The sequence below is a fragment of the Somniosus microcephalus genome, chromosome 4 (assembly GCF_052327205.1).
Source record: "Somniosus microcephalus isolate GS21.2 chromosome 4, FLI_Smic_1.0, whole genome shotgun sequence".
Classification (NCBI taxonomy): domain Eukaryota; kingdom Metazoa; phylum Chordata; class Chondrichthyes; order Squaliformes; family Somniosidae; genus Somniosus; species Somniosus microcephalus.
Window position 1 is genome coordinate 249,833,132 of NC_140990.1, and position 25,829 is coordinate 249,858,960.

Sequence of the window (25,829 nt, forward strand, 5' to 3'; positions counted from 1 at the left end):
CCTCAATAGGCCCAACTTTTTCCCAAGCAAACCGCTTACACTTTATATGTTTATAAAAAGTGTTAGGATTCAATTTAATGTTGCCTGCTAATCTTTTCTCGTAACCTCTCTTTGCCTCCCGTATTAACCTTTTCAATTCCCGCCTGTACTTTCCATAATCTTCCTGGTTATTAACTGAATTTTGCTCCTGGCATTTGCCAAAAGCCTCCTTTTTCTGTTTTATTTTAACTTTTATTTTTGTCATCCAGGGTGCATTAGCTTTGGATGCTCTAGCTTTTCCCTTCAAAGGAATATGCCTAGTTTGTACCTGAACTATCTCTTCCCTGAATGCTCTCCATTGCTCCCTTACTGCTTTACTCTGTAATCGCCTTTTCCAATCTACCTGTGCTAGGTCCCTTCTTAAATCACTGAAATGAGCTCTTCCCCCAGTTTAGTGTTTTCACCTTTTATATTTTTTGGTCTCTTTCCACAATTACTTTAAACCAAATTATATTGTGGTCACTGTTAGCTAGATGATCTCCTACTGTAACATAACATAAGAACATAAGAAATAGGAGCTGGAGTAGACCATTTGGCCCTTCAAGCCTGCTCTGCCATTCATCAAGATCATGACTGATCTTCTACCTCAACTCCACTTTACCGCACTCTCTCCATATCCCTTAATTCCCTTCGACCTGTCTTGAATATGTTCAACGACTGAGCATCCAGAGCGCTCTGGGGTAGAGAATTCCAAAGATTCACAACCCTTTGAGTGAAGAAATATCTCCTCAACTAAGTCCTAAATGACCTACCCCTTATTCTGTGACTGTGACCTCGTGTTCTAGATTCCCCAGTCAGGGAAAACATTTTCCCAGCATTAACCCTGTCAAGCCCCTTAAGAATTTTATATGTTTCAATTAGATCACCTCTCATTTTCCTAAACTCTAAGGAATATAGGCTGAGTCTACTCGATCTCTCCTCACAGAGCAATCCTCTCATCCCAGGAACCAGTCTAGTGAACCTTCACTGCACTCCCTCTAAGGCAAGTATGTCTTTCCTTAGGTATGGAGACCAGAACTGTACTCCAAGTGTGGCCTCACCAATGCCCTGTATAATTGTAGTAAGACTTCTTTACTCTTATACTCTAATCCCTTTGTAACAAAAGCTAACATACCATTTGCTTGCTGTACCTGCATATTAACTTTCTGTGATTCATCTACAAGGACTCCGAGGTCCCTCTGAGTGCAAACATTTCCCAGTCTCACCATTCAAAAAATATTCTGCTTTTTTGTTTTTCCTACCAAAATGGATACCTTCACACTTCCCCACATTGTATTCCTTTTGCCATGTTCTTGCCCACTCAGTCAACCTGTCTATATCTCTCTGTAGCCTCTTTGTGTCCTCCTTGCAGCTTACTTTCCCACCTAACTTTGTATCAGCAGCAAACTTGGATATGTTACACTCAGTCCCTTCATCTAAGTCATTAGTTGAGGCCCAAGCACTGCTAGTTATAGCCTGCCAACCTGAAGTAGTCCCATTTATTCTTACTCTCTGTTTTCTGTCCATTAACCAATCCTCAATCCATGCTAATATATTCCCCCCATACCATGAGTCCTAATTTTGTGTAATAACCTCTTGTTGGCACCTTATCGAATGCTTTTTGAAAATCCAAATACACTACATCCACTGGTTCCCCCTTATCCATCCTACTAGTTACGTCTTCAAAAAACCCGAACAGATTTGTCAAACACGATTTCCCTTTCATAAAGCCATGTTGACTCTGCCTAATCATATTATGATTTTCTAAGTGCCCTGTTACCACGTCCTTATTAATAGATTCTAGCATTTTGCCTACTACTGATGTCAGGCTAACTGGCCTATAGTTCCCCATTTTTTTCTCTTCCTCCTTTCTTAAATAACGGGGTGATGTTTGCTACCTTCCAATCCTTGGGGACTGTTCTAGAATCTAGAGAATTCTGGAAGATTAATACCAGTGCATCCACTATCACTGCAGCTACCTCTTTTGTCAGGTCCAGGGGATTTGTCGCCACTTAGCCCCATTAATTTCTCCAGTACTATGTCTTTACTTATACTGATTTCTTTAAGTTCCTCATTCTCTCTAGACCCTTGGTTTTTCATTATTTCCAGAATGTTTTTGTATCCTCTACTGTGAAGACAGATACAAAGTATTTGTCTAATATTTCTGCCATTTCCTTATTGCTCATTCTAATTTCTCCTGTCTCTGCCTCTAGTGGGCCCACGTTTACTTTCACTAATCTCTTCCTATTTACATACCTATAGAAACGTTTACAATCTGTTTTTATGTCTCTTGTTAATTTACTCCACTTGTCCTACTTCATTTCCCACAATCAGATCCAACATTGCTTCCTTCCTTGTTGGACTGGAGACATATTGATCGAGAAAGTTCTCCTGTGCACATAGCAGAAATTCTTCTTCCCTACCCTGAGCACTATGTTTTTCCCATTCTATATTAGGGTAATTAAAGTCTCAATATTACTACAGGAAACTTTGGTTTATCCGGAGGTTGCATGTCCGGAAACCTCGATCTAACGGCAGAAATCAGCAGCCGTTTTGGTTAGGTTTTTTTTTCTTCTCCTAGCATTTTTTTTAACAATCAGGCTCTGGAAAGCGTCTCTGTAGCTTAGCAACAGCTTCAGAGATGATTCCAAGGTACAGGCCGAGTGTTTACAAGCTGTTGCTAAGCAACAGTGTTTGTTGTCAGATACGGAGATGAAAACCTCCATATCCTTCAACATTAGCGCTGGTCTATCCGGAAGTTTTGATAGATCAGCAGCAGCTCGGTCCCATATATCGCGAAGTTTCCTGTACTTATTTTTATTATACGCCTTTGAAATTTGCTCATCTATCTCCTTTTCACTGTTTGGAGCTCTATATAAAAAAAAACTCCCAACAATGTTCCTCAATTCAAGCCAAATAGATTCAGTAAACAAGTGATCACATACCTTGTTTTTTGACGCAGAACATAGTGCATTGTTGCTCATATTCTCCTTTTCAGGAACTCCTGGTAAATCAGAAAAAAGTGTAACTTCAATATGAAGCATTTCAAGTCAATGTTATCAAAAACCTCTTAACACTACTATTATTTGTAGCTATTTTCATATTAACTACGTTTATTGTTTTAGACCTTAAATTATTCTATCTTTTAATACACTACTGACAGGGCAGTGGGGACAGTTGCATTCACTGGACATTGGTACTGTAGGTATGGGCTATATGCAGGAATGGAAAGTCATCACTGAAGAATGTTACAGGGGGTTGGACGAGTAGATGTTGTTAATGTGTCAAACCGCTGTGAAGTGGAGTAGCCATCCTCTCTGTAGAAGCGCAAGTGGGAGGATAGCTGTGAGGCTCTGTACATGTAGAGGAGGGAAAGGTGAATAGCTGGAGTGGATAAAAGTTAGAGATGGAAAAGTATTGTACACAGGAAGTTCAAATGAGCAACATAAAAGGGCCAGACTTAGCACTGTAGTGAAGGAGAAGAATAGTTCCCAGGAATTGTAGCAGAAGGCAAGGTTAGGGCTGCTGAGAAAGCAGAAGCCTGTGGGAACAAAAAAGTTACTGAAGGTATGCTAAGTATTTTCCAGCATTTTCTGTTTTTATTTCAGATTTCCAGCATCCGCAGTATTTTGCTTTTGTTTGTATGGCAAGGTGTAACGGGTGACTATATTAGCATACATAGGCAAAATATTCCAGATGCTCCAACAGTGGAAATACTCAGCAGGTCAGCCAGCGTCCATGGAGAGAGAAACATTTCAGGTCGGTGACCTTTTGTCAGAACTGGAAAAAGTCACAGATACAACAGGTTTTATGCAAGTACAGAGGCAGGGAAGAATAAATGGGAACATCTATGATGGGGTGGAAGTCAGGAGTGATTTAAAAGGACAAACGGGATGATGGAGCAAGGCAAATGGGGGTGGTAATGGGACAAGTAAAGAAACAAAAGAGGAGCTGAAAATGGCAACGGCAGAATCATTACCAGCAACTACTGGCTGAAAAAAATGGGAGCAGTGATTGTGATCTGAAATTGCTGAACTCGATGTTGAATCTGAAAGGTTGTAAAGTGCTCAATCGAAAGAGGTGCTGTTCCTCAAGCTTCCAATGAGTTTCAATGGAACAGTATAAGAGGCCGAGGACAGAGAGGGACTGGGATAGTGAATTAAAATAGCAAGCGATCGGAAGCTCAGTCATGCTTGTGGACTGAATGGAGGTGTGAGCTGTGGCTTAGTGGGCAGCACACTCGCCTCTGAGTCAGAAGGTTGTGGGTTCAAGTCCCACTCCAGGGACTTGAGCACATAAAGCTAGGCTGATGCTCCAGTGCAGTGCTGAGGGAGTGCTGCACTGTTGGAGGTGCCGTCTTTCGGATGAGACATTAAACTGAGGCCCCGTCTGCTCTCTCAGGTGGATGTAAAAGATCCCATGGCACTATTTCGACGAAAAGCAGGGGAGTTATCCCCGGTGTCCTGGCCAAAATTTATCCCTCAATCAACATAACAAAAACAGATTATCTGGTCATTATCACCATTGCTGTTTGTGGGAGCTTGCTGTGCGCAACTTGGCTGCCGCGTTTCCCACATTACAACAGTGACTACACTCCAAAAGTACCTCATTGGCTGTAAAGCGCTTTGAGACGTCTGGTGGTGGTGAAAGGTGCTCTAGAAATATAAGTCTGTCTTTTTTTTTTTCTTTCCTCAATGTAGGAGACCCCATCGTGAGCAGCGAATACAATATAGTAAATTGAAAAAAGTACAAGTAAATTGCTGTTTCATCTGAAGGAGTATTTGGGGCCCTGAATGGTGGGAAGGGAGGTGGTGAAAGGACAGGCACCTGCATGGGAAGGTGCCGTAGGAAGGGGAACAGGTGTTGGGGGGGGATGGAAGAGTGGACCAGGGTGTGGTGGAGGGAATGGTCCTTTCAGAATGCTGAAAGGGGAAGATGTGTTTGATGATGGCATTGTGCTGAAGGTGGCAGAAATGGTGCAGGATGATAGGGTGGAAGGCAAGGACAAAGAGAACCCCATTGTGGTTCTGGGAGTGAGGGTAGAAGTGCCGGAAATGGGACGGGCACAGTTGAGGGACCTGTCAACCATAGTGGAGGGGAATCCTCAGTTGAGGAAAAAGGAAGACATATTGAAAACACTGGTGTGATAGGTGGCATTATCACCTATATTATGTTATCACTATATTGGCATGCTTTGTATTTCTTTTCCAGAATTGTTGAATTTTGTATATGTTTAATATGTTATATAAATGCTATTTTCAGGGGCATATAGTGGGTTGAGTCAGGAAGTAATATGGCTATTTGTAGCTTTATCTAGTGGTCTGGGCAAATCACATAGTTATTTTGAAGGGATAATTACTAGTCCTAGCCCTTTTCGGGCTACCCGGGATCAGGCATATTCCCCAGACGTTCACCAGTTAGAGATAGCCGAATCCTATAAGACGCTTAATTGGGTCTAAAGGTCCAGACTATCTCTCCCTAAAGGAAAGGAACGACTTGAAGATGTTACCATCCTCCAGATAGCACTTTTTAATAAGTTTAACTAGACTGTAACCTTCCGGATATTATGAGGGTCCGGAAAACTCCCCCAGAATTCTGCAACTCCTCACCAAAGAGTGTACAGAGATTGAGTTTGCGAGTTTGATACAGAAGTACTATCTGAGACAATTCTAAAAATATACAGATTTATTAAAGAACCGACATGTAATTACAGCTGGTGATTCAATCGCAACTTTAACAGTTCAAAATACAAATAGCTTACAATTCTTATTCTGAGAGATCCTTATTCTCAAATCTTAACTTCGTTACATTTTTACATTTCTAAGTCATATTCCAGGATATCCAGCAAAATCAAATACCTTTGATTACCCGGACTCAAAGGGTTGTCGGCTTTCAGAGCCTGTCTCTGAAGCTGAGAATCGCTTTGCCCCTTCCAGCAAATTCTGTCTTCCTATTTGAAAGTTCTATATTTTATACCCTTTTTTCAGTGGTATATCCTTTGAAGTTTTCTGCTGATGTAAGCTAATTATCTCTAGTCATCTTTCTGTTGACCTCTGCCATTCTTAGTCAGTTCAGCTGGTAGCTTGCAGAATTCTGTCTGCTGTGTAGGTGTTCAAAACTCATCATAAAAACAATGTGACAGTAGTTTTTTTATTTGATGCCATTTTTACGAAGGACTTCCATTCAATTCTTAAGTCACCTTAGCTGGTTGTAAGCAGACTTTGTGTCTCCTATGTGTTCCAAGTTCAACACAAACACAATGTGATTGCTTGGTGCATCTATTGATGTCATATTTATGAAGGCATATGTTTCTTTAATGTTCTGGGTTTCTGTTTCTCAAAGTGTTGGTTTATGACACCTTAACATTATACCATTGTGCTCTTTCATGTGCCTGTTTACAAAGTGTTGGTTTAAAACAATTTAGCTGGGTATGATATTGTGTTCTTCCGAAAGCTCAGACTTTCTGGAAGCTCTAACCCTTTGCTTCAATAGGGCTATTCTTTCAGTGTCAACAACTGATTCTTATCTCAAAAGCCTGTATGGTGTTTACAGCTTTGTGTCATTGAGGCTTTTAGATTTTTAAACCCAGTTTGTCATGTTTTAATAAAGTCAGGATTCTGTTCATAGTGTATTTTTCTGAATAGGAATGGCTCATTCCTTCACAATTTTCTCCAATCAGAAAAGCTTTTTGCATTATGGACACAGTTAACATGTTACGTTCTTCACATACAAGATTTTTAAACATAACGATAAAGATAAGACAAGACAAGTTCTGCTTCCGAGACCCCGGCCTGCAATTTTCCACTCATTAAAATGAATGGATGGAAAATCGGGGGCTGGAGAACTCAATAATGGGAAATCCTGCCCAAGATCTTGTATGAAAAACAAAATGAATGATTTTAGCAGCTAATTTTAATTTGGAAGGAGAAAAATCAGTATTTGAGCATTTGGTTCTATAAAAACTCTTTACACGAGCTAACATGCTGAACATAAAGGTGGTAATATTTAACTTAGCATAACAGAGTGGAACAGATCGCTCACCTGTTGTAGAACCCACCAGATTTTCGTTCCCTTGATTTAAAGGAATGGAAGCGGACGATGGCTAAATTTTCCCCACAACCCCCACCTCAAAAGCAGCCTGCAGTCATTGGTGGCTTCTTTTCCCACCACACCATCCACCCAAAAGGAAAGCAAAGTAAAAAAGAGAAGTCAGAGAGAGAGAGAGAGAGAGAGGGAGAGAGAGCCCAGAGAGAGCAACAGAGGCATGGAGAGATACAGCAACTCAGTCAGCATAGACAGGTATATCCTCTGACCTACTATGTGCACAGCCATGGGGGATCAACGAGTTATATTAAAAATACTTCTGCCTGTACTTGCTGTCTACAAACCTTACTTCCTGTTATATTTTTTGTCAGACTTTTATTGTAAATTCCTATGTCGACATTTCCAATTCAATTTTCTGAAGTCCAATGAATCCAGTCACGATGTAATTACAGGTTCTACCCACTAAATGGCATTGTACTATATATTGCCCACAAATCGCTCAAAATGCTTTGAGAAAAATTCCAGCTGTCATTATTTACTCAGAAACTGTTTTTGTAGATTATCTTCTTAACTATAGAGGGAGAATATTCTGCATAATCACAAAGGGCTCCTTGACTCCAACATAGCTTTACAGCTGTAGCTGGTTGCATCAGGACAGATCACCTGTGATTGCTGAGCGAGAGAGGAGAGAGCGAATGCACTGACTGTGAAAGAGAGCTAGGAAGGCGAGCATGAGAATAAAGAATGTTGAAAGAAAATAGTTGAGATTAAGACTGTGTAATATCAAAATGACACACTAAGCTTCGAGAATGTGGGCTATAAAGAAGAATAAAAATGAATTTAAGGAGCCAGGCTTTTTATTATTAATTACATAAAAGACAAAAGTGGTGCTTTTGAGAATGAGGATTGTGTGAAACAGTGCTCTGTATAAAATAAACCCCATACCACAAGAGGGCGCTAGAATCAACTGATCAATCAGTTTGTTCACTGGGATTGGAGCAAACAACCCTAACCAAGATGTCCAATCTGTCTCATGTCAGGGATTATGTTAATTCAGCACCCTTAATGCCTAAACTTCTGAGTCTTGATAGCTCTCCAGATTCACCTGCTTTATGTTCATGGACTTTCACAAGTTCAGCTGTCTGCTGTGCAGCATGGGCTTCTCATTGGTGACCCCAAATTGGTCAATCCAGGAAGAGTCATGGGCCTTTGGCCTTGCTTATCTTCTCCTTTCAGACAGTTACAATTTAAGTGAGAAGTGGGTAAATTTAGTTTTTGTGAATCTGTTATGCATGTGATTATTAAAACATACACTCATATTTCTACAGTTATTATAGAATGTTTTAATGGAAACTGATCACATTAATTCCCGTGTGAACAGTTTTGGTATTCATAACATTCATATCATTTTCTCAGGTTATAAAATACACGTATGGATTTTTCAGTTGAAATCTTGACTGTTATAAATGGAACACATCATAACCAGCAAAGTCAAATGATAGATATCCTCACTCATGGGCTGACTAACCTATTTCCAACCACCACTCCTGTCATCCAGTCAAATACATTATACTGCTGGCCATGATGATTCCCCTATTGATTCATCACAGAAAAGGGACAATTAAAAAAAAGTATTGAGGAAATAATTCAGTGAAATAACACATCTTGTTTGATTGGAATCCTGGGGAAACACTATTGGGAAGATAATTCACAGAAACAGGATAAATAACTCCCAAATTAACTGATATTTAAAGGCCGAACAGAAGATGCTGCAGTCTGGGCCTCTGAAGGGTCCATGCTGCCATTTTACATTAGCCTTCCAGATCCAAGTCACTCTTTCCTGACAGAAGTTTCTTGTTATTTATGGAAAAGGTCAAGTTAAATCAATGGAGATGTTACTGTAATGCAACTTAAAACAAAATTCTTAGACTCAAACTGAATATAAAATCAGTTTGATATGAAGTTACTTCTGCTTCAAATTTTCTATCTATTGAAAAAGGCCTGTACTCACTGTCATTACCAGATGCAGTTTCCATAACACCATAGGGAGGGACCAAGAGTCCTGCCATATACTGTCGATATTTCTGAAATAAAGTAAAATGTATTATTAGAACAATACGCTTGTAGTGTATTATCTCTCAATAAATAGCAGCCTCACATTCAAGCAGTTTATACAGAAGGCTTATTTTTAAAAAATGAACTGAGCTTAAATTAGTATCAATGAATTGCAGCACAGTGTAAAATAGCCCAATAAATTAAAATTAAAGAATTGGTCAGTGTATTGGAGTGAATGGAGCTTAAAATGTAGGGTCTTGGAGATTCCTGCAATGTCACAGACATCACTAAAATTGAGAATGTCACGATTGTATAAAAAATGATTACACTAAATAAATACTGTTGATCAGTAACACAGAAGGCAGATTTGGTTTGTGTCCAGTAATTTTTTTTTGTTGCATGTACCATTGCTGCTACAAATTTCTGCTTTATATAATTATGCAGCTGATTCCCACAGCTGTTCCTGCTATATCACTGCAACACTTCAAAACAGCAAAAGCACTAAACTACATTTAGTAAATTGACACAAAAGTTGATCCTTTGCACACTTTAAAATAATAGAAATATAGATATTAAATGTACAATGTTTCAAGTCTTCCTTTTTACATTCTATCATTTAACTGTTTTCTAATATACAATACATTTTTTGTTGGTTACAAAAAGCCATATCCCATGGTCATCTTCACCTCACTATCTCTTACGGTCTCTGTTCCCAAGGTTTCAGTCACCAACAAGGCTGCCTCTGATCATTTCCTTGTCTCCTTTACCACTCACCTCTCCTTACCTTCCACCCCAATCCCACTACACTTACCTTCCGCCTGTGGAAAACTCTCTGCTCGCCCCCTCAATTTTACTTTTAAGTGGTCAGCTCCCTGTCATCTGGTCCTCAATCCATAACAACAACTCCAATTCTGTGGACCTACTGAACTGTTCCTTTGCCTCAATCTTTGTTACCTTTGTTCCACCAAATCACTCACCATCTTCCACTCCTGCCATTATTCCTGGTACAGTCTCCATCTTCATTCCCTCAAGGTACAGACCCAAACTTGAGTGCGCCTGGCACACATCTGCCTTTGTTAACCATCACCAGATCTGCTTCAAACAAATCAAGCTCTGTGTCTTGCTCTCCTCGGGGGAAAAAAACATTTTCTGCTGCACAATCATCCTGGAGGGCAAAGATGAATCAAAGCTCCTTTTCTCATCCAACTTCTTTCTCCTCCCCTCCCCCCAGACACCATGTTTAAAGAGCTTATGGAATTTTTTTTTTTTATCTCCAAGGCTGACTGTGCAGTTGCCTCTGCTCATCTCCCCCTGCTCGAGATCTTCCTGAAGACCCCAGCATTCTAGCCCTGATCCCGATTTTCTGCAGTTTCTACCCCATCTCCACTAGTGTCCTCTTCTCAGCCATCTGCTTCATGAGACCCACCTCCTGTTACCTTAATCCCTTCCCTGCTCAACTCCTGATCACTCAACTTATTTGCACCCCGCCCACCCCCGCACTAACCCCTATGCTAGCTGACATTACCAATGGCTCCATTTCTTCAGGCATTGTCCCTCCCTCTTTCAAACCCCAATCATCACCCCCACTCAAAAATCCCAACCTGCCACCTCCAATGACTGCCCCATTCTAGCCTTCCTTTCCTCTTTAAGGTCCTCAAAATTCCGTCACCTCCTATCTCTGTGCCCATCTCACTCAAAAGTTCACTGCACTATTCCACAAATTATCCTGAAGACGTTCTTCCTCAGGTAATGCTTGAATGGCTTTTGTTTTGTTTATAATAGATAAACAAATGAACATGGTTACCCCTACTCTTCCTTCCAAAAGAACACGGATTTAGTTTTCTAATACTTTCCTTAAACCAGAACAAGTTGTGGCTTCAACACCGAATCGTCCCATGAGCACGGCATTACTGCTTTCTTTCAAAGAGGTGCAGTCAAAAGACTCAAATCCAGACTGGGGCTGCCCTGCAAAGGTTGTAACTTGATCGTTTGATTTTTAAAAATTTACAAGAAAAAAACCAACTTAATATTTTTTAAAAAGGCCACAAGACACTGATAAATACTGGATGCAGACATTTCAATGACTCCATAATTCACTTTCTCCTGATGTCAGGTACTCCCAAACCCGCGACCTCTACCACCTAGAAGGACAAGAACAGCAGGCGCATGGGAACACCATGGGACCAAGAGATTGATTAAGAGGGGAAACAGAGTATGAGAGTAAACTTGCAAGGAATATAAAAGTGGACTGTAAAAGCTTCTACAAGTATGTAAAAAGAAAAAAAGATTTAGTGAAAACAAATGTAGGTCCCTTACAGTCAGAAACAGGATAATTTATAATGGGGAACAAGGAAATGGCAGAGCAATTAAACAAATACTTTGGTTCTGCCTTCACGGAAGAAGACACAAATAACTTCCCAGAAATGCAAGGGAACCAAGAGTCTAGTGAGAAGGAGGAATTAAAGGAAATTAGTAATAGTAAAAAAATAATGCTGGAGAAGTTAATGGGACTGAAATCTGATAATCTGCATCCCAGAGTACTAAAAGAGGTAGCCATGGAAATAGTGGATGCATTCGTTGTCATCTTCCATAATCTATAGAATTTTGGAACAGTTCCGGCAGATTGGAGGGTGGCAAATGTAACCCCACTATTTAAAAAAGGGAGAGAAAACAGGGAACTACAGACCGGTTAGCCTAACATCAGTAGTAGGGAAAATGCTAGAGTCTACTATAAAGGATGTGATAACAGGACACTTAGAAAATATCAATGGGATTAGACAAAGTCAACATGGATTTATGAAAGGGAAATCGTGTTTGACAAACCTACTAGAGCTTTTTGAGGATGTAACTGGTAGAATAGATAAGGGAGAACCAGTGGATGTGGTGTATTTGGATTTTCAGAAGGCCTTTGATAAAGTCCCACATAAGAGGTTAGTGTGCAAAATTAAAGCACATGGGATTGGAGGTACAGGAAACTTTGTTATATCCGACACTGACGGGACCGAGCTGTTGCCGATCTATCAAAACTGCCGGACATACAAAGTTAATGTTGAAGCATACAGAGGTTTTCATCTCCGTATCTGACAACAAACACTGTTGCTTAGCAACAGCTTGTAAACAGTCGGCCCGTACCTTGGAAGCATCTCTGTAGCTTGGCAACAGCTTCAGAAAGACTTTCCAGAGCTCGACTGTTGAAAACAAAGCCACGAGAAGAAAAAAAACCTAACAAAACGGCTCCTGATTTCTGCCGGTAGATCGAAGTTTCCGGACATACAACCTCCGGATAAACCAAAGTTTCCTGTAATATAATTGCATGGATTGAAAATTGGTTAACAGACAGGAAACAGAGTAGGAATAAATGGGTCTTTTTCAGGCTGGCAGGCAGTGACTAGTGGGGTACCGCAGGGATCAGTGCTTGGGCCCCAGCTATTCACAATATATCTACAATGATTTGGATGAGGGAACCAAATGTAATATTTCCAAGTTTGCTGACCACACAAAACTAGGTGGGATTGAGTTGAGGAGGATAGATACAAAGAGGCTTCAAGGCAATTTAGGCAAGTTGAGCGAGTGGGAAAATACATGGCAGATGCAGTATAACGTGGATAAATGTGAAGTTATCCACTTTGATAGGAAAAAAACGAAAGGTAGAGTATTATTTAACTGGTGATAGATTGGGAAATGCTGATGTACAAAGGGACCTGGGTGTCCTTGTACACCAGTCACTGAAAGCAAACATGCAGGTGCAGCAAGCAGTTAGGAAGGCAAATGGTATGCTGGCCTTCATTGCAAGAGGATTTGAGTACAGGAGCAAGGAGGTCTTACTACAGTTGTACAGGGCCTTGGTGAGACCACACCTGTGCATTGTTGCTCATATTCTCCTTTTCAGGAACTCCTGGTAAATCAGAAAAAAGTTTGGTATCCTTACCTAAGAAAGGATATACTTGCCATAGAGGGAGTGCAGTGAAGGTTCACTAGACTGATTCCTGGGATGGCAGGACTGTCATATGAGGAGAGATTGGGTTGACTAGGCCTGTATTCACTGGAGTTTAGAAGAATGAGAGGGGATCTCACTGAAACGTATAAAATTCTGACAGGGCTAGACAGACTGGATGCAGGGAGGATGTTTCCCCTGGCTGGGGGGGTTTAGAACGAGGGGTCACAGTCTCAGGATATGGGTTAGGACATTTAGGACTGAGATGAGGAGAAATTTCTTCACTCAGAGGGTGGTGAACCTGTGGAATTCTCTACCACAGAAGGTTGTGGAGGCCAAGTCACTGAATATATTTAAGAAGGAGATAGACAGATTTCTAGACACAAAAGGCATCAAGGGGTATGGGGAGAGAGCGGACTATGGTATTGAGATAGAGGATCAGCCATGATCATATTGAATGGTGGAGCAGGCTCGAAGGGCCTACTCCTGCTCCTATTTTTCTATGTTTCTACCACCATCTCCAAGTCACACACCATCCTGACTTGGAAATAGAGCGCCGTCCTTCATAGTCGTTGGGTCAATATCCTGGAACTCTCTCCCTAACAGCACTGTGGGAGTACCTTCACCACACGGACTGCAGCAGTTGAAGGCAGCGGCTCACCACCACCTTTTCAAGGGCAATTAGGGATGGGCAATAAATGCTGGCCTTGCCAGTGACGCCCACATTCCAGGAACGAGTAAACATTTTTTTTTTTAACCTTGCTGTGGTGAAATGATGCTTACCTGAGCTCACTGATAACAGCTTAAACACCACTGATCTGAGCAAGCATCAGAGAAAGAGAACTGAAATATATGCTCCGACAACCGACTGCTTTGCAATAACAGTGTTAATGCCCCATTCATCAGGATTTCATTAGTGTCTCTAAATCTACAGTTTCTAAAAACAGCGTGAGGCATCGGATTAACTAAGATTGCAAATTGTTATCCTGATTCAGACATTACAAATCTGATGGATTTATATTAGCAATGGTAGAGTATTTTACTTTAGTTTAAAATTGTTATAGATCTAGATTGAACTCCATCAGTAATTTGGCATTTTAAACAGAGACTCTATTTAGGAATGAATGACCGACATGAAGCATTATGGAAAGCAGATCTGTTTCCACTGAAAAGTCACAATTATATTTAGCACATAAAAATGGCTTTAATATTGTGGAATTTTCCATGCATGCTACTGGCATTTCCATGACACTAATTTGAGACAGTACATACTCAATGCCCTGGAACATGGCACAGTTACATCCAGGCAGGCTCTAATTAAGTCTGAAACTTGGGTCACTGCCCTCTAATTGTACTGTGTAAAAAGGAGTAACCTCAGAGATCTGTCACCAGATGGCAGCTCCTTTCAAAGACCACAACAAAACGAAACCACACCTGCCACTTCTTGATAAGATACATACATTATATAAATATATTATATTAAGATGCAAGATTCCTTCCCCCCTCCAGCTTTTAATTTAAAAGCTCTTTCTCTTTGTCCACACTCCACATGATACCTTTCCTCACTAAACTCCAGGTCATCACCGGCAGAAGCTCTCCCCAACGACGTGTCTCCAAATCACAGTAAAGATAAAAACTGGCCCTTGGCTGCACTATTGTTCTCCCCGATGTGTCAAATGCCCTGAAAAAGCAGGCCTGAGCAACACCATGAGGATTCACTAGTATATATAATAATTCCAGTGCCTGATGTCCCGAATTATTGCATCCAATAAAATGTCACTTAGTGTTCAAAGTATAATTTCTCTGGGATCTAGTTGGGCTCATGTTTCATTGACATACCTGTGCATCAACCCACTAAAGGAAGTCACAGAACCCCAACCAATGGGCATGGTGGCCATCAAAAATAAATCTATTACCAAAAACATTTTTTAGTTGTCTAATATTGAACCCTCATGGAAAATCAAAAACTTCAACTCTGTCCTCTACTTCATGTCTTCACCCCAAGATTTAATGGAATAATTTTTGAGAGGAGATCACCTGTAGTCTCAAGCATCTGAAGGACCTCTCCTCCTAGTCTCGGCTCCATTAAAATCCTATTCACCCCATTGCCCAGACTTTGCTTTACAGGGCCTAATCTGGCCCCAGACTTTTCTGCTGCCTATTACCAAGTGCTAAGAAACTAAGACTGTTCCATCTCACCTTACCAAACTCCTCAGTCCAGTACTCCTACCATGGCCCTGTGCTGCCTCACACCAAACAGCTCTGACAGTGTAGGTTCATATGCCCAATCCTGGGAGACATTAGGACCCCTGCTAGTGTTTCCAGGTGTCATGCTGACAGTCCAGCCAGTACACTTTTACCCAGCCCATTAATCGTAGCAGCCGCCCCACCCCCTCAGTCCCAACCACCTACTCCCTCAGCACTTATGCCAGTACACACTTCCAAAAATAGAATTTAGCTTACGGTGCGAATATCAGTTCAAATCTGGATGAAGAGCGATTTTCTTCTAATTACTATGCTTTGCTGTAACTGTCTCTCTACTTGTTCTTTCTTTCTGCCTCTCTGTTTGTCTTCCACTTTCTCTCTGTATGACATGTCAACCAAGGTCACTAGATACAGATGAAAGATGACATTTGGCCCATCTTAGATCATCTGTCCAGAATAAAAGACCTTCTTTTCCCCCATTCAAGTAATTTATCAAATTCTTGAGTTTTTGCCTTCATACTTTACTTGGAACACTTGTGTTCATCACTTTTCTTAAGGAGTTCTTCTGAACATCTATCCAAAACATTTCTTTCAACGGCTCGAATATCCTGGCACAGTAGTGTTACAGATTAACCTTACCTATGACATTGAATATATTGGATTCTTCCAGAGTTAACTCTCAGATTGGAAACTCGGCACAGGGTGACACCATGACATACCTGTGTTGACACTGTGTAACAGTACTTCACCATTTATCTACTATAATACCCAGCCAGTATTGCCTTCTTCCCAGCTTGAGTGCCAGGTAATCAAATGGCCTGGATCCTGAACTATGGCAGAAAGCAGCTCCATAGAAGATCCCAGTCCCATAACTAATATCAATAGAGTGGCTCCTGTAGTGTATGTACCTTTAAGAGGAACTATGTTTTTTTTGAAGCCCCTGTGTACTGTAGTACCGGTAGTGACCACTTGGGTATATAAGCCTGTATAGCGTCTTGTATAGTTAGTTCACCTCCAGACTTTGTTCAGTAAACACTTGTTAAATCAACTCCTGCATTCCGTGTCTCCATTAACACACGGATTCAACAGTGGCGACGAGTTAGAAACGAACTTACCTGCAATTCGGCAGCACCTCAAGGAGATCGATTCCTCAGACGAAGGTCCGAAAAAAAACAAAAAAACAAAAAAAAAAAACTGTGGTTTCACCAGCTAAACGGGCTGGTGGCAGGTAGTGCACTGATCCTTCCTGGGCGGCGGGCTGGGGCTCGATCGGGTGGCTCTGCAGCGAGGCGGAAAGCAGAAGCAAACAGAGGCAGAGGGTGGAGCACTCAGGAGACGGCCGGTGCTGCAAAGCAGGTCGGCGTTCGGACCGAGCAGAGGGAGGGGAAAGTCCCAGAGGGTCCGATGGGAACGATTCTCCAAGTGATGGAGAAACTGTTTAAAATATATGTGTAAATAAAAAAAAATATATAGAAATACCACGAAAAGCTGCAGGTCGCAATGGGAACCGTGGAGAACAGCGTTGGCAACAGCGGCAGCGGCGGGAAAGCGCCATCTTGACTCAGCAGGGAAGAAGGAAAAGCGCGGGAGGCGCCATTTTTGATTTTCAGGATGCCTAAGACTGGCAATATTACTGCTTTCGATAGTGATAGAGGATTGGACCACATATGTGGAAAGAGTGGGAGGTATATTGCACAGCGAATGAAGTAGAGGATGATAAAAAGGCATCGGTACTTCTAAATCTGATGGGCGCAAGGACATACGGGCTGTTACGAAACTTAATCACTCCAGCCAAACCGATGGACAAGAATTTTAAAGGAGATTGTTGATACCCTACAGGAGCACCTAAACCCAACACCGCTGCTGATAGCGGAACGATTCAAATTCTTCAGGAGGAATCAGCACAAGAATGAAAGTAATGCTGATTACCTCACCGAATTACGAAAGCTGTCAAAACACTGCCAATTCGGGGCAGGACTGGCAGATTCCCTACGAGACAAATTCGTCTGCAGTCTCCGAAGCGAAGGAACACAGAAAAGACTACTTTCTGAGAAAGATTTGACACTGGACAAGGCTTTCAGTGTGGCTGTATCATACGAAGCAGCAGCAAGAGGAGCTGCAGAGATACAGCAAAAGCCACAGGACTTCGGCACCCATGAAATGACACGGGGTTTCCAGAGATGTTATCGCTGCGGCAGATCCACCCATGACCAGAGGGACTGCTGGTTCAAGGACAAAGCATGCAGGCAATGCGGAAAGATGGGACACATTGCACGTGTATGCAGATCTGGAAAAAAATCCGCTGACAGTAAAAAGGTCAATAAGGAAAAGTACAGAAAGGTACAAATGATGACGGACAGTAGCTCCGAAGACCAGAAGAGCGATAGCGACTCCGGAAACAAGAGACTAAGCTGTCTCAAATTACATAATGTAATTGCCAAAAAAGATTACCAGACCATTTGGGTTACCCTCACGATAGCGGGGTCCCCAGTTAAAATGGAGCTAGATACAGGATCAGCTCTGACCGTCATAAGTCGACGGGATTACGAGCGGCTATTTCCGCATATACCTTTGAAAGACACATTCATTATCTTGAAGACATATACAGGGCAGAAAGTATACCACAGAGGGAAAATAAGGGTGCCTGTTGTATACAACGGCAAGGAAATACAGAAGTTGTATTTATACGTTCTGCAAGATGGTGGTCCACCGTTGTTGGGATGTGAATGGATCAGAAAGATACGTTTAGACTGGCACTCCATTCAGGCACTGACGGTGACCAGTAAGAAAAAAAATGATGATGACGTCATACCTGGACGATTAAAAGAAATCTTGGCTAACGCCAAAGAAGTGTTTCAACAGGAACTAGGAACCCTGAAAGGCGCCACCGCCTCAATAAAAGTGGAAGATGCGGCAATTCCCAAGTTTTTTAAGGCAAGACCGGTGCCATACGCAATTCGTCCAGCAGTCGAGGCAGAGCTGGAGAATTTGGAAAAAGCAGGCGTGTTATCCAAGGTAGATTGGAGCGAGTGGGCAACACCCATCGTCCCGGTCATGAAGAAAACGTTGAATAATGATAAATCTGAAGAACAGAGAAAAATTTGCATCTGTGGGGACTTCAAGGTGACTGTAAACCCGGTTCTTCACACGGTACAGTATCCTCTTCCGAGGATAGAAGATATTTTCGCTTCACTATCCGGAGGGAAACGTTTCACAAAAATTGACTTGGCACAGGCATATCTGCAGATGGAGGTTGAGGAGGCCTCTAAAAAGTATCTCACGGTAAACACACACAAAGGCCTGTACCAGTACAATCGACTGGTTTTCGGAGTAGCATCAGCTCCAGCTATCTGGCAAAGAGCTATGGAGCAAGTCCTGCAAGGGATTCCGGGGACTCAATGCTACCTAGACGACATCCTTGTAACAGGAGAAAACGACAATGAGCACCTTGCCAATTTGGAGCAGGTGCTCACGAGGCTGAGAGAACGGGGCCTACGAGCAAATCGCCCCAAGTGCGAATTTTTCCAGAAACAAATATCATATTGTGGCCATGTCATTAATGAAGAAGGGTTGCATAAGTCACCTGAAAAAAATTGAAGCAGTCGTAAAAGCCCCAGCGCCTGAAAATGTCTCACAATTAAGGTCGTTCCTGGGATTAATAAATTACTATCATAAATTTTTACCGAACTTGTCAACGGTTCTGCACCCTCTTAACGCACTGCGACAAACGGGAGTAATTTGGAAATGGAGCGAAGACTGTAAACGTGCCTTCCATAAATGCAAAGGCTTGATCACATCCAAGGAAGTGTTGGCTCATTACAACCCATCACTGCCAATCAGACTGGCGTGCGATGCATCCCCTTACGACGTGGGAGTGGTATTATCGCATAGATTCCCTGATGGCTCGGAGCGGCCGATAGCTTTTGCGTCACGCTCATTGAGCTCAGCTGAGCGTAACTATGCCCAGATCGACAGGGAGGCACTCGGCCTGGTGTGGGGGGTGAAGAAATTCAACCATTACCTACACGGACAAAAATTTACCTTGTTGACTGACCATCAACCCCTCATCTCCATATTCAACCCTAAAAAGGGTGTTCCCATTATGACAGTGCAAAGGCTACAGAGGTGGTCCCTTTTCCTAGGGGCACACCAATATGACATAGAATACAAAGGAACAAAACAGCATGGGAATGCTGACGGTTTATCGCGCCTACCGTTGCCAACGGTAGAAGAGGCACCTACAGTGGACCCAGTGGAGATGTTCCACTCGACCATAGTGGAATGTCTACCAGTGACAAATTCTACCATTGAAAAGGAAACGAGAAATGACCCGACTCTCTCACGAGTCTACGATTTAATGGTGAAGGGATGGCCAGCACATGGCGAACCACTGTTGCCAGCATTCTCGCAAAGAAGAGAACAGCTGTCAGTGTGCCGAGGAACCTTGATGTGTGGATCCAGAGTGGTGATTCCACCCAAACTCCAGGATAAAGTGCTAAAGGAGCTTCACGAGGGGCATCTGGGTGGAGTGAAAATGAAGAACCTAGCCAGAGCATTTGTGTGGTGGCCAGGTATCGATGGAGACATCGAAGAAATGACCAAGAGCTGTCTAGGATGCCAGAAGGTCCAAAACGCCCCACCACAAGCCCCTCTACATCCATGGGAGTGGCCCTCATCTCCATGGCAAAGGGTACATATCGACTTTGCTGGTCCATTTATGGACTCAATGTTCTTAATCGCGGTTGATACACACTCCAAGTGGCCGGAGGTAATAAAGATGTCTTCCACCACCACAGAAAAAACCATCACAGTATTAAGGACCATATTCGCCAGGAATGGGCTGCCTGAACAGATCTGTTCTGATAATGGACCGCAATTTGTGTCCGAAGAATTCAGGAAGTTCTTAAAAAACAATGGGGTTAAGCACTACACGTCCGCCCCATACCATCCCGCCACCAATGGATTAGCTGAAAGGTTTGTCCAGACCTTCAAGGCGGCCATAAAGGCCATGGGTAATGAAGACATAAATCTACAAAATAAGGTAGATAACTTCTTGTTTGCGTACAGGAATGCAACACATGTGGTTACAAACCAAACCCCCGCCATGATGTTTTTCAATAGAAGACTAAGATGCCGGCTGGATTTGATCAAGCCAAACATCAGAAGGGACGTAGAGAACCGGCAATTTCAAAGCATGAATGAAAGGCCAACTAGAACCTTCCAGAGTTTTGGCCCGGGACTACCGTACCGAGAAATGGCAGCCTGGAACTATTTGCACACGACTAGGACCGCTGATGTATACCGTGGACATTGGAGAAAGCATAATAAGGCGCCATGCTGACCAGATCATAGAGTCATCCGAAAAGGGACAACCTACACCACAACTCTATACGCCTAGTGATGAAGCAGAGATACCCATAGTATTTACCTCCGATCCGGTGATACTGGAACCAAATGAACCCGACACTGGCATTCAAGCCGAATCGACCTTGCCAAAAGAACCTACTACACCACCGAAACCTACTATACCGCCGAGGCGTTATCCGGACCGAGTCAGGAAGCCTCCAGAGAGACTGAATTTGTAATTGATTAACTTCAGCAAATGTGTAGATTATTGTTCTTGTAAAAATGTTATTTAATGATTACTTAAAATGTTATGTACTATTTATCTAAAAAGGGGAGGAATTGTAGTGTATGTACCTTTAAGAGGAACTATGTTTTTTTTGAAGCCCCTGTGTACTGTAGTACTGGTAGTGACCACTCGGGTATATAAGCCTGTATAGCGTCTTGTATAGTTAGTTCACCTCCAGACTTTGTTCAGTAAACACTTGTTAAATCAACTCCTGCATTCCGTGTCTCCATTAACACACGGATTCAACAGCTCCCTGCAGATTTAGAAGCTCAAAATGGTGGAGAAAAAAACCTGAAAATAATTTCTTTAAGTAATTTAACATTGGGAGGAAGAAGTACTTTATGTTGAAAGTATTTCCATCCACACTTTTCTTCTCCATTTAGCACTTCAATGACAAGTACTTCAAGTGTCAGATCCAACTAGTCCTCAAACCAAATGATGGTTTGAGAATGGTTCAGTGGTAAATGCACTGCCTAGGATGGTACTAAGCCATACTCTCAAAGTTCCCAGGTTCAATTGCTGCTCTGTGCTGATTTAAATGACCTCCAGCAAATTACTAGTGAGGTGTTAGTGGGGCCAGGAAAGATCAACTTTAGTTTCCACTCCTAATCATTATCCAGTGACACCACTGGAAAGGATCAGACTCTCGTGTGATTCTCTCACCACTTTTCCTTCCCTCCTCTTCCCCCCCCAACAGTCAGATATTCTGATGACAGTGTCTGTCTAGACATATAGATGAGAAATATAGGGATTTCAGTTATATGGAGAGTCTGGAGTTGTTCTCCTTATAGCAGAGGTTAATAGGAGATTTGATAGAGGTGTTCAGAATTCATGAACAGTTTTGATGGAGAAACTGTTTCCAATGGCAGAAGGGTCGGTAACCAGAGGACACAGATTAAAGGCAAAAGAGGCAACAGAGGGATTTTCTTTTTTTTTAAATAAACGCAGCGAGGAGTTGTGATCTGGAATGTACTGCCTGAAAGGGTGCTGGAAGCAGATTCAATTGTAACTTTCAAAAGGGAAGTGGATAAAGACAAGACTGAAGCGTTTGCAACCATCTTCAGCCAGAAGTGCCGAGTGGATGATCCATATCGGCCTCCTCCTGAGGTCCCCACCATCACAGAAGCCAGTCTTCAGCCAATTCAATGCACTCCACATGATATCGAGAAACGGCTGAGCACACTGGATACAGCAAAGGCTATGGGCCCTGACAACATACCAGTTGTCGTGCTGAAGACTTGTGCTCCAGAACTAGCCGTGCCTCTAGCCAAGCTGTTCCAGTACAGCTACAACACTGGCATCTATCCGACAATGTGGAAAACTGCCCAGGTATGTCCTGTCCACAAAAAGCAGGACAAATCCAATCCGGCCAAATACCGCTCCATCAGTCTACTCTCACTCATCAGCAAAGTGATGGAAGGTGCCATCAACAGTGTGATCAAGTGGCACTTACTCACCAATAACCTACTCACTGATGCCCAGTTTGGGTTCGTCCAAGACCACTTGGCTCCGGACCTCATTACAGCCTTGGTCCAAACATGGACAAAGGAGCTGAATTCCAGAGATGAGGTGAGAGTGACTGCCCTTCACATCAAGGCAGCATTTGACCGAGTCTGGCATCAAGGAGCCCTGGTAAAAACTGAAGTCAATGGGAATCGGGGGGAAAACACTCCACTGGCTGGAGTCATACCTAGCACAAAGGAAGATGGTTGTGGTGGTTGGAGGTCAATCATCACTGCCCCAGGACATCGCTGCAGGAGTACCTCAGGGCATTGCCCTAGGTCCAGCCATCTTCAGCTGCTTCATCAATGACCTTCCCTCCAACATAAGGTCAGAAATGGCGATGTTCGCCAATGACTGCCCAGTATTCAGTGCCATTCGCAACTCCTCAGATAATAAAGCAGTCCATGCCTGCATGCAACAAGACCTGGACGATCAGGCTTGGGCTAAGTGGCAGGTAACATTTGCACCACACAAGAGCCGGGCAATGACTATCTCCAACAAGCGAAAGTCTAACCACCGCCCCTTGACAGTCAACAGCATTACCATTGCTGAATTCCCCACCATCAACATCCTGGGGGTCAGCATTGACCAGAAACTTAACTGGACCAGCCACATAAATACTGTGGCAGACAGAGCAGGTCAGAGGCTAGGTATTCTGTTGCGAATGTCTCACCTCCTGACTCCCCAAAGCCTTTCCACCATCTAAAAAGGCACAAGTAAGGAATGTGATGGAATACTCTCCACTTGCCTGGTTGAGTGCAGCTCCAACAACACTCAAGAGGCTCGACATCATCCAGGACAAAGCAGCCCGCTTGACTGGCACCCCATCTACCACCTTAAACATTCACTCCCTCCACCACCAGCGTACCGTGGCTGCAGTGTGTGCCATCTACAAGATGCACTGCAGCAACTCGCCAAGGCTTCTTCAGCAGCACTTCCCAAACCCGCGACCTCTACCACCTAGAAGGACAAGGGCAGCAGACGCATGGAAACACCACCACCTCCAAGTCACACACCATCCTGACTTAGAAATATATTGCCGAGCCTTCATCATCACTGGTTCAAAATCCTGGAACTCCCTCCCTTACAGCACTGTGGGAGTACCTTCACCACACGGACTGCAGCAGTTCAAGAAGGTGGCTCACTACCACCTTCTCAAGAGCAATTGGGGATGGGCAATAAGTGCTGGCTTTGCCAGCGATGTCCAGGTCCCATGAATGAATATAAAAAAAAACTTGAAGGGAAATAATTGACAGGGCTATGGGAATGGAGCCAGGGAGTGGGACTAATTAGATAGCTCTTTCAAAGAACTGGCACAGGCACGATGGACCGAATGGCCGCCTTCTGTGTTGTGTCTTTCTATGATTCTAAGTACCTCATTGGGAGAGGTACCAAATGGCTGCTATTGGCTGTGGAATTGTAGCCCAACATAAACTGCCATTTTCAGGAGAACAAATAATAATAATATACAATTACATTTTATTTTAACTTGTTTTAGCAATATGGACATTTAGCCATTAACACAAGAAAGTCTAATTTGATACTTTATCCATGTATCTAATGCACAGGCACCATTTTCTTCCACACAATAAGGAACAGCCTGGTGAATGATCAGATTTTTTTGAATTTTATTTTAAATGCTCGGAACATCACATGGTACTTTTTTGGGAATTTCTCTCCACCCGCATCCTATTATCTGCGCATCTGCACCAATCTTGCCCTCTAATTTTGCCTGCACTCTGTTCTTACTCCAGACAGCATAGTTAAGATCAAATGCTGCCATGTGGAGAATGACAGGTCAACCATTCCATGGCACAAACATTACATCACTAAGAGACACTCATGATTTTATTTCAGTTGCACAGTCTCCTCAAATTCTTAAGATATTACAGTTCTCGCTGAAACTAATTATTTTAAATATTTTATTCATTAATATTCATCCATGAATTTTTTTTTACACCTAGTATCATAATACGAGAACCCTGCAGGTTGACAGGATTACTTCACCATCTCTACAGAAACACTCTAGTCCTATTTACAAGCCATATTATATTCACTATTGATTCAGTGCTTGAAATAAGAGCGTGAACATTATATCAGAAGCCCAAATCTGGATTTAAATAAATCAGTGAAAATCATTCCTTACTCCCTTAGGCTTTAGATCAGTCAAGTCAGTATAAACCAAGACATGGTGACTCCCAAGAGTCTGACTTTGAATGGCTCCATTAAAACCCAGTCAACACAAGGGGGTGATGCCAGCCAGGCTGTATGACTCAGTCTTCAGGGTCACAATCTACAGTATTAATCTCTTTTTACAACTTTCACTTTGTCTGATTCTACTGGAGGTCAAACTCCACTTCATTATAAATCACTTACGCTGTAAAGCTGCACACGGGCTAATGATTGAAAATTTATTGTTGTTACACTTACTTTGTGTTGTAATTTCACAAGTATTTGGTAATTTTACAAAAAAAAAACAAGGATCTACTCAGCACTATTCATGGCCTACAGTACACTAATGACCAATATTCTACACTGTAACTGTCACGCCTTTACTTTTGGAGAGTTAAGTAGTCAAAGGTTGACTACCTGGAAGGATTATCCTTCCTTGGAGCTAACTTAGGTTGGCTATGGGAGAAATCCACCTTGATGCTTTTTCTGCCGCTCTGCATGTGCAAACCTCAAGACTGGAAAACATACTCCACTCTGAAGTGAGCAATTGTGATTCGGTTTTAGGCAAGGTGACATAAATACTCGCATCATGCATAACTACGTTAGAACCCAGTATCTGCTTTTTTGGTCCAAAAACTTCTCTCCATGTATTTGAACAAAACACAAATAAACTTCACAGTTCACTAAACTATTTGCAGAAATGATCCATACAATGCCTTAGAATTACCTTTCAGTACTTATTGATGTGACCAGCAAAAAAGGAGAATTTAACAAAAAAAATATAAAAGCCTAATGTCTAGTACCAGCATTGAACTCATTACAAGATAAAATGGCTCCATTCAGTTATGGAAGCAATCCAGCTGTTGACAGAGTTGTGAAAGGGTTTTGACAAGCACCCGAGCAGTTTTATGTAGCACTTGGGAGTAGGTGATTAGATTATAGTGATGACATATGATTGCATAGTATTGTTGTGTCCCTTTAGGGAATCATCTGTCAGACACTTGTTCTGATATCTTTCAGGAGCTGTTACAAGATATTTGAAATTGTTCATTCAAAACTATTTAAGCTGACAATGTGCGAGTTGTGAGAGCCCATTACAAACACTGGAAAGAAAACTGGGAATCAAAAGAACATACACGCAAATTACAGATTTCCATTTCCACAAGAAATAACTAACTGTCAGCAAAGTGCCAGAAGTGAGATTCATGATTAAAAAGAGTGACACACACAAACTCATGGAGTAGTGTTTAATTTTCATGAATCAGA

General features: G+C 42.3%; 1 protein-coding gene across 5 annotated transcripts in view; it reads right to left on the minus strand.

Annotated features, from left to right (window-relative positions):
* Nucleotides 1-25,829, minus strand: part of rapgef4a (Rap guanine nucleotide exchange factor 4a) — a 389,151-nt gene that overhangs the window by 181,548 nt on the left and 181,774 nt on the right. For all 5 annotated transcript variants that reach the window (XM_085986188.1, XM_085986187.1, XM_085986186.1 and 2 more), the window contains 2 exons: nucleotides 9,074-9,146; nucleotides 2,964-3,022 (listed from right to left, as the gene is read on the minus strand). In XM_085986188.1, coding sequence (XP_085842314.1) covers nucleotides 2,964-3,022; nucleotides 9,074-9,146 — 132 coding nt within the window. The remainder of the gene's footprint in view (nucleotides 1-2,963; nucleotides 3,023-9,073; nucleotides 9,147-25,829) is intronic.